This window comes from Dreissena polymorpha, chromosome 1 (genome assembly GCF_020536995.1).
Source record: "Dreissena polymorpha isolate Duluth1 chromosome 1, UMN_Dpol_1.0, whole genome shotgun sequence".
NCBI lineage: Eukaryota > Metazoa > Mollusca > Bivalvia > Myida > Dreissenidae > Dreissena > Dreissena polymorpha.
In genome coordinates, this window is record NC_068355.1 from 25,294,001 (window position 1) to 25,302,354 (window position 8,354).

The 8,354-nt window shown below is 38.6% G+C and overlaps 1 protein-coding gene across 1 annotated transcript; it reads right to left on the minus strand.

Moving 5' to 3' along the window:
- Positions 1-144: 144 nt before the first annotated feature.
- LOC127868071 (uncharacterized) lies at positions 145-6,198 on the minus strand. Its single transcript, XM_052409675.1, has 4 exons — positions 6,144-6,198; positions 4,743-4,955; positions 775-940; positions 145-548 (listed from the first exon to the last, which is right to left on the minus strand). Exons 2-4 carry the CDS (start codon positions 4,830-4,832, stop codon positions 400-402), a joined length of 405 nt encoding a protein of 134 aa, XP_052265635.1. The 5' UTR covers positions 4,833-4,955; positions 6,144-6,198; the 3' UTR covers positions 145-399.
- Between the last annotated feature and the right edge of the window lie 2,156 nt (positions 6,199-8,354).

Here is an 8,354-nt window from a genome sequence, read left to right on the forward strand (position 1 = left end):
AACGAGAAATTCCGTTAAAGCGGAAAGAGTCGTCGCGGATAAGCCTGTGCGGACTGCACAGGCTAGTCTGGGGCGAAAATTTACGCACATGCATTTAGCCCAGTTTTCACAGAACGGGGATCATTTTCATTGATCACCCTTTTCAACAGTATGAAAGTCATATCATGACGGCCAGTTAACATACACTTTTCCTAGGCAAGCTGTCTTCCTATTACTTGGTACACATGCTTTTATGAGAACTGGCAACTGCCCTTCGTGAATCAGGGGTATGGGGAGAATGGCCGTACATAATATGAACACATCACTTGCGAATGTAAATGTTCGTCACATTATTCAAAAACAAAAATGCAATAAAGTTTTGAGATGTTAACTGCTTGCTACTACACTTGTACTGGTGGCCTATGGCATACTGTGGAGAAAGGTATAAAAACTGATCACAACTTGGTAGATCTCCTCCTTGTATCCAGTTTTGATTATGGCGTCAACGCAGCCGTTTGTGATGGTGTACAGTTTTACGTTCTTGCCAAAACGTGACGTCACGAGGAGTTCTACAAATGAAGAATGACGTCATAGACAGAGATAAATTGGGCGGAACGGTTTCTAACACGCTCTGACCCAAATCGCTCAGTTCGCAAAATCTTCAAATCATGACTTTGATTTCTTAGTAACGCTGAATAGTAATGGCACACCATGACCGTAATATTTAATTACAATGTTGTGAATACTGCCACCCCACACATGAATTGTAAAATGTAAATAAGGACTTTAACGTACGCTTCTGTTTGGTGACGATACCCACTCCTACCGAGACGATGCCCGGAAACACGATGCTGAAGTTAATCTGTTCAAGGTCAAACAAGTACAACTTTTTGCCAATTTCCATGACCACTGATCTGTTGTCTGCTTCGTAAAACCAAATGTATGCAAAGCCGACCACCTCCTGTTGAGTAAAACGTTTGAAAGTATGACGCACAATATATATATTTATTTTTTTAAAGTTTACTTAATTGGACTGTTTTGTTATTAACCAAAGATATCATGTACGTATCTAAAGTATCGAATAATGTTCAGGGGGAATGCAACATTTACAACAATTCGGACGTTTTGAGTGTAGAAAGAATAATCACATAAAAGAAACTCAATAAAAATAAATGAAAACAAAAATGTAATTCATGAATTATTTACATGAGCCCCGTTCTGGGAAAAACTGGTCTTAAGGCATTGCGTATAGTGTCGTCCCAGATTAGCGTTTGCAGTCCGCAGAGGCTAATCAGTGACAACAGTTTCCACATTGGAATTTCTTTTAAAAGAGACTTCATTTTAACGAAAAAATGCAACACACGTGGAAAGTGTCATCCCTGATTAGCTTATGCGGACTGCACAGGCTAATCTGGGACGAGAATTTACCCACGTGCATGAACCCCACTTTTCACAGAACGGGGCTCATATAAACGGCATCATTATATGTTGTCGAAATTCATTTCAGCAAATGAGAGCAATACACATAAAATAATCAAAGAGCGAAATAAAACTCGTGGTATTTTTAGTTCACGCATAGCGCGGTATTCCATGGAGAGCAAGTTGGTTCCTTTTTCCAAGTTCTTTATTCCTTATTCACGCGTTAGAAAATTGTTGCATGGTTAAAAAAAATAATGCAAACATTTCTGAAGTAAATCAAAACAAAGTAACTCGAATACATTTACGTTATGTATTACGTTACATATTCATGTTTCTTCTTCGCGCTTGCATAGGATTTCTTGTTTAAACCGAACCGATATTTTTAATTCGAATACTAATTCACATCAACAAAAACCTAAAGCATATACTATTATTTTACATGTATGTGATATAAAAGTGCAATCTTGTACATTTAAACATGTTTTTGTATTTTTATAATCCAGTTCCTTATTCGGAACCTACAATTACAATGATTTTCATTGATGTTTTTGTCTCTTTGGTTCATTTCAATATTTTGTTAAGTATGAAAATGACATTCCTTATTCGATTTGAATGACAAATAAGGGATCAGTTCCTCATTACTTTTTCAATTCGAATAAGGAACTCGGTTATGATTCAATGAAACTTAGTAGAGATTTGCTGCAATAAATGTTTTTTATACCCAACCTAAAATAACAATGATTTACATTGATTAATTGGTCTCTTTGGTTCATTTTAAATTTTTAATAGTCTGTTTAGTATGAAAATGCCAGTTCCTTATTCGATGTGATTTTATTCTTACTGAATAAGAAACTGTGTTATTATTTAATAAAACTAGATAGAAATATATTGTTATGCATATTTTTTTTTACTTCGAACCTACATATACCACGATTTTCATTGACATTTTGTATTCTTCGGTTAATTTTTATTTTTGTTTGAGTGAGGCAATACCATTTCCTTATTATCGTCTTCATAATACTTGTTTTCAGCGTGTATCGTCGAATACAATATAAAAATAAATGTAACAGAATACGTCCATATAACATAATCAAGCTTAAATAACCCTCACTACATATTAAATATAACATATCCGAAAGTGATTGTCCGAAATACAGGCTTCCAAATAAGGAATTAACTTTACGCCAAATTCCTTATTCAGAGGCCATAATTTTGAATACTTAAATTCGGATCACTCTAAAATAGCACAGCTTTATGTTCGTTATTATTGGCGATGTAAGCTTTGTTATTTATATCTCCGGTACAGTTCTTGAAGTCTTATCTGACCCTGAACTTTGGTTAAGACTATATGATAGCTGAAAACTAAACATGTTTTAGATATCTTGTTCCGTTTTCATACAAAAACTGTTACGAAGGGGTAGGATTAAGAATGCAAATTGATTTCAACACGCCTTCATAAAAGAAAGACTGCACCGGCAGCAGCGGCCCAAGTGCCCCTAGAAGACTGAAACGTTTCACCAAAATGCCTCAATATTTTATTTCTTTTATGATTGAAACGAAAAAGCGCATTCTGGCTGTTGAAGTGTGTTTTCGTCATATATATTTTAGTGCGAATACGCGTTTTTTCGCTCATGCAGACCAATGGTACATTCGGCGACTTTCAACCTCGACACATGACGAATGCAAATGTTCCAGACAGCATTGTCATCAGTGCGGCGTCACTGATGTCACATTAAAGTGAGACTAAACCGGAAGCAGCGGCCAATGTGCCTCTATTAGACTGGAAATTTTCATCGATATGCCTCTGTATTTCGTTGTTCCTGTTGATGATGTTTTTTTTTAAATTAAAAACCAAAACTTACATAGCTGTAATCGGTTGGTTTTATTTGAATAGATTTTCTATCTCTGAAAGCTCGAGGATGCCTACGTTACATCCGGCGACCTTGAACATTGCCGCACGATTAAAAGTCGTGGGAACAGACACATTTCTCGGTAGCGTCTTTTAATTCATATTAATCAGCAGCGTCGAAGCAACGCTGAGGCACACCGAGGCAGTTGCCTCGGCTAAAATCTGCAGAGCAATCTTGAGATCACAGGTATTGGGCGCGTGGCCCAAGTCATATTAACACTATCAATATGTCATCAAACTTTTTTTTTCTTAAAAAATAAATAAATTAAAAATCTGATATAATTTATGTTTATATATATATAATATCAGAATTGTTTAATGAAGAAAGTTGTTTTATGACATATTGATAGTGTTAAAGTGACTTGACCACGCGCCCAATACCTGTGGTTGAGATTACATGGAAAAAGGAAAATGTATGTCAACGAGTAAAATCTATATAAAAAATTGAGGCAATTTAATGAATTTTAGTCACTATGATATTCACAAACAAATATTATCACTGAGTACAATTGGTTCATGTTGAGGCAGATAATTATTTCAATTTAATAACTTTAATTGATGCCAAAATTGCTCAGCAAAATGATTTGGAAAATCCGTATATTGAACAAAGCGTCGCACTGTACACTTTGATGCTATATTCATGGAAGACATCGGAACGTACCGAGCTAGAATCGAATGTTTTACGACCAGGCCTGGGTCTATTTTGGACCTAAACACACTTCGGGTGGTTGGCGTTTTCGGCTTTATTAGTATTCTCCCCTTTATGGCCGGCTTAAAACGTGGACACGTTCTACTATGAAAGAAGACTGGCTTAATGTCATCGCATTAATGTTTGTTCATAAACACATTCCAGTTTTTCGAAAACAAATTTTTAAAATGTGGGATTCGACTGGAGGCGGGAGAGTTGAATAAGCGTTCAATAAGATTGATATTTAAGAGTTGAAGAATAATAAAATATGTTAAGGCAGTGAAAAAGTATTGCACAATTCATGAAACATAATTCGCTAAAATGACTGATAGATCTGTTTTCTTCAGACTTTAAGGTAGATCTATATTATTTTAGTATTTCAATAATAATTTTATTAAGCACATTATATTATCCATATACATATTATGAGAGAGCTGCGTCTCTATCTGACTTCAAATGTAACATCGATTATTGTAACATATTCTAAAAATGACACTAAACTTGTAGCAAATTTTTGTGTTAACTTTATTGATACTAAACGGTCATATGTAGCATCCACGATTCCGATAATTTAGGTAAAAAATGTGGTTTAAATGGACTTTAAACGCACTTGAGACGTACTAGGAAAAAAACATTACGGGTGCGGGGGTGGACAATGCCCCCGGACCCCCCTAGAATGACCTAAGATATTGCCTCGGCTAAAATTTTACTTGTTCACAAGTTGAGTTTTTTCTTAAGTTTCGCTACCTTGAGAGCCGGAAACTTCTCGTATTTCTCCTCCGGAAGTGATGACACAATAATCTTACAGTGAGGCGGCAGGGAGGCCGGAAGCCACATCAAAGAGCGGCCATTGTGTGAGGTGTCCAGCTGGTCAAGCGAGTCCAAGATGACCACGAGTGAACACTCTTCCGTGCCTTCCTCTTAGAGCCGATTTAACTGGACTTTTAGAAGGTCAACGGTCTGAAAAAGAGAAACTATTGTTCAGAATCCATATGACAATTTATCTTTGCACGAGGCATTTCAAGAAAGGAGTGTTTTAAACAAAATAGTATGGTACCCGATATACATATGTGTCGTGTTCTGAGAAAACTGGGCATAATGCATGTGCGTAAAGTGTCGTCCCAGATTAGCCTGTGCAACCCGCACTGGGAAAACTGGGCTTAATGCATGTGTGTAAAGTGTCGTCCCAGATTAGCCTGTACAACCCGCCCTGGGAAACTGGGCTCAATGCATGTGCTAAATTGTGGTCTCTTCCTAGCATGTGCAGTCCGCAGAGGCTAATCAGGGAAGACAATTTCCGCCGTAACTGAATTTGCGTGTGAAATAGACCTGTACCTGTACACCGTACTGAATTTCATAATACCGTACTGAATTCCATAATACCGTACTGAATTCCATAATACCGTACTGCATAGGTTAATATGGAACGCACAAGCATTTAGCCACTTTTCCCAGAACTAGGCTCATATGCATCTTGAAAGGAAATAACCTGGGACTGGCATTCTACAATATTAAAGACTGTACGACCAGATTTATAATGTAAGCATGACTATGACAAAGAAGACAAATTTTAAGAATAACATTACTAGCAAAAAATAATAAGAAAAATAGCACCCCATAACGGGTGCCAATGCTCGGCTGCGATGTATTTTGAAAAAATGAAAGCTTTTCAGATTTTTTTTAAGGTCACAGTGACCTTGACCTTTGACATAGTGACCCAAATATGTGTGTGGCATGTAGAACCCATCAAGGTGCAACTTCATATGAAGTTTCAAAGTTGTAGGTGAAAGCACTTTGATGTTAGAGCCAATGTTCAAAACCTTGACATAATGTTAAGGATTTAGCTAGACGCGGACGACACGACACGACACGACGACGAACACGACACGACGAGCTGGCTGATGATGATGATGATGATGATGATGATGATGATGATGATGATGATGATGATGATGATGATGATGATGATGATGATGATGATGATATTGACGACGACGACGATGATGATGATAGTGAGGATGATGATGATGATGATGATAATGGTGATGATAATGATGATAATGATGATGTTGATGCTAATAATGGTGCTGATGATAATGATGATGATGATGACGGTGATGATGATGATGATGATAATGACACACGTACCAGGCCGGTTCGTGGGCTTTGATTCCCCAGCATACTCAGTTGTTGCACCAGACTCCGAAGCAGAGGCAGTACGGAAGATCTCTCCACTGTTGTACCGAGAAACCTGCAGCCCAGAGAAATATGCGTCATGTGATGTGTGTTGACGTTTCAGGTACATAATAATAATGAAGCCACGCTCTGTGAAACTATGCTAAATGCATGTGTGTAAAGTGTAGGACCAGATTAACCTGTGTGTGAGAAACTAGGCTTAATGCATGTGCGTAAAGTGTAGGCTCAGATTAACCTGTGTGTGAGAAACTGGGCTTAATGCATGTGCGTAAAGTGTAAGCTAAGATTAACCTGTGTGTGAGAAACTAGGCTTAATGCATGTGCGTAAAGTGTAGGCTCAGATTAACCTGTGTGTGAGAAACTGGGCTTAATGCATGTGCGTAAAGTGTAAGCTCAGATTAACCTGTGTGTGAGAAACTGGGCTTAATGCATGTGCGTAAAGTGTAAGCTCAGATTAACCTGTGTGTGAGAAACTGGGCTAAATGCATGTGCGTAAAGTGTAGGCTCAGATTAACCTGTGTGTGAGAAACTGGGCTTAATGCATGTGCGTAAAGTGTAAGCTCAGATTAACCTGTGTGTGAGAAACTGGGCTTAATGCATGTGCGTAAAGTGTAAGCTCAGACTAACCTGTGTGTGAGAAACTGGGCTTAATGCATGTGCGTAAAGTGTAAGCTCAGATTAACCTGTGTGTGAGAAACTGGGCTTAATGCATGTGCGTAAAGTGTAAGCTCAGATTAACCTGTGTGTGAGAAACTGGGCTTAATGCATGTGCGTAAAGTGTAGGACCAGATTAACCTGTGTGTGAGAAACTGGGCTTAATGCATGTGCGTAAAGTGTAGGACCAGATTAACCTGTGTGTGAGAAACTGGGCTTAATGCATGTGCGTAAAGTGTAGGACCAGATTAACCTGTGTGTGAGAAACTGGGCTTAATGCATGTGTGTAAAGTGTAGGACCAGATTAACCTGTGTGTGAGAAACTAGGCTTAATGCATGTGTGTAAAGTGTAGGACCAGATTAACCTGTGTGTGAGAAACTGGGCTTAATGCATGTGTGTAAAGTGTAGGACCAGATTAACCTGTGTGTGAGAAACTGGGCTTAATGCATGTGTGTAAAGTGTAGGCTCAGATTAACCTGTGTGTGAGAAACTGGGCTTAATGCATGTGCGTAAAGTGTAAGCTCAGATTAACCTGTGTGTGAGAAACTGGGCTTAATGCATGTGCGTAAAGTGTAAGCTCAGATTAACCTGTGTGTGAGAAACTGGGCTTAATGCATGTGCGTAAAGTGTAAGCTCAGATTAACCTGTGTGTGAGAAACTGGGCTTAATGCATGTGCGTAAAGTGTAAGCTCAGATTAACCTGTGTGTGAGAAACTGGGCTTAATGCATGTGCGTAAAGTGTAGGACCAGATTAACCTCTGTGTGAGAAACTGGGCTTAATGCATGTGCGTAAAGTGTAGGACCAGATTAACCTGTGTGTGAGAAACTGGGCTTAATGCATGTGCGTAAAGTGTAGGGCCAGATTAACCTGTGTGTGAGAAACTGGGCTTAATGCATGTGTGTAAAGTGTAGGACCAGATTAACCTGTGTGTGAGAAACTAGGCTTAATGCATGTGTGTAAAGTGTAGGACCAGATTAACCTGTGTGTGAGAAACTGGGCTTAATGCATGTGTGTAAAGTGTAGGACCAGATTAACCTGTGTGTGAGAAACTGGGCTTAATGCATGTGTGTAAAGTGTAGGACCAGATTTACCTGTGTGTGAGAAACTGGGCTTAATGCATGTGTGTAAAGTGTAGGACCAGATTAACCTGTGTGTGAGAAACTAGGCTTAATGCATGTGTGTAAAGTGTAGAACCAGATTAACCTGTGTGTGAGAAACTGGGCTTAATGCATGTGTGTAAAGTGTAGGACCAGATTAACCTGTGTGTGAGAAACTGGGCTTAATGCATGTGTGTAAAGTGTAGGACCAGATTAACCTGTGTGTGAGAAACTGGGCTTAATGCATGTGTGTAAAGTGTAGGACCAGATTAACCTGTGTGTGAGAAACTGGGCTTAATGCATGTGTGTAAAGTGTAGGACCAGATTAACCTGTGTGTGAGAAACTAGGCTTAATGCATGTGCGTAAAGTGTAGGCTCAGATTAACCTGTGTGTGAGAAACTGGGCTTAA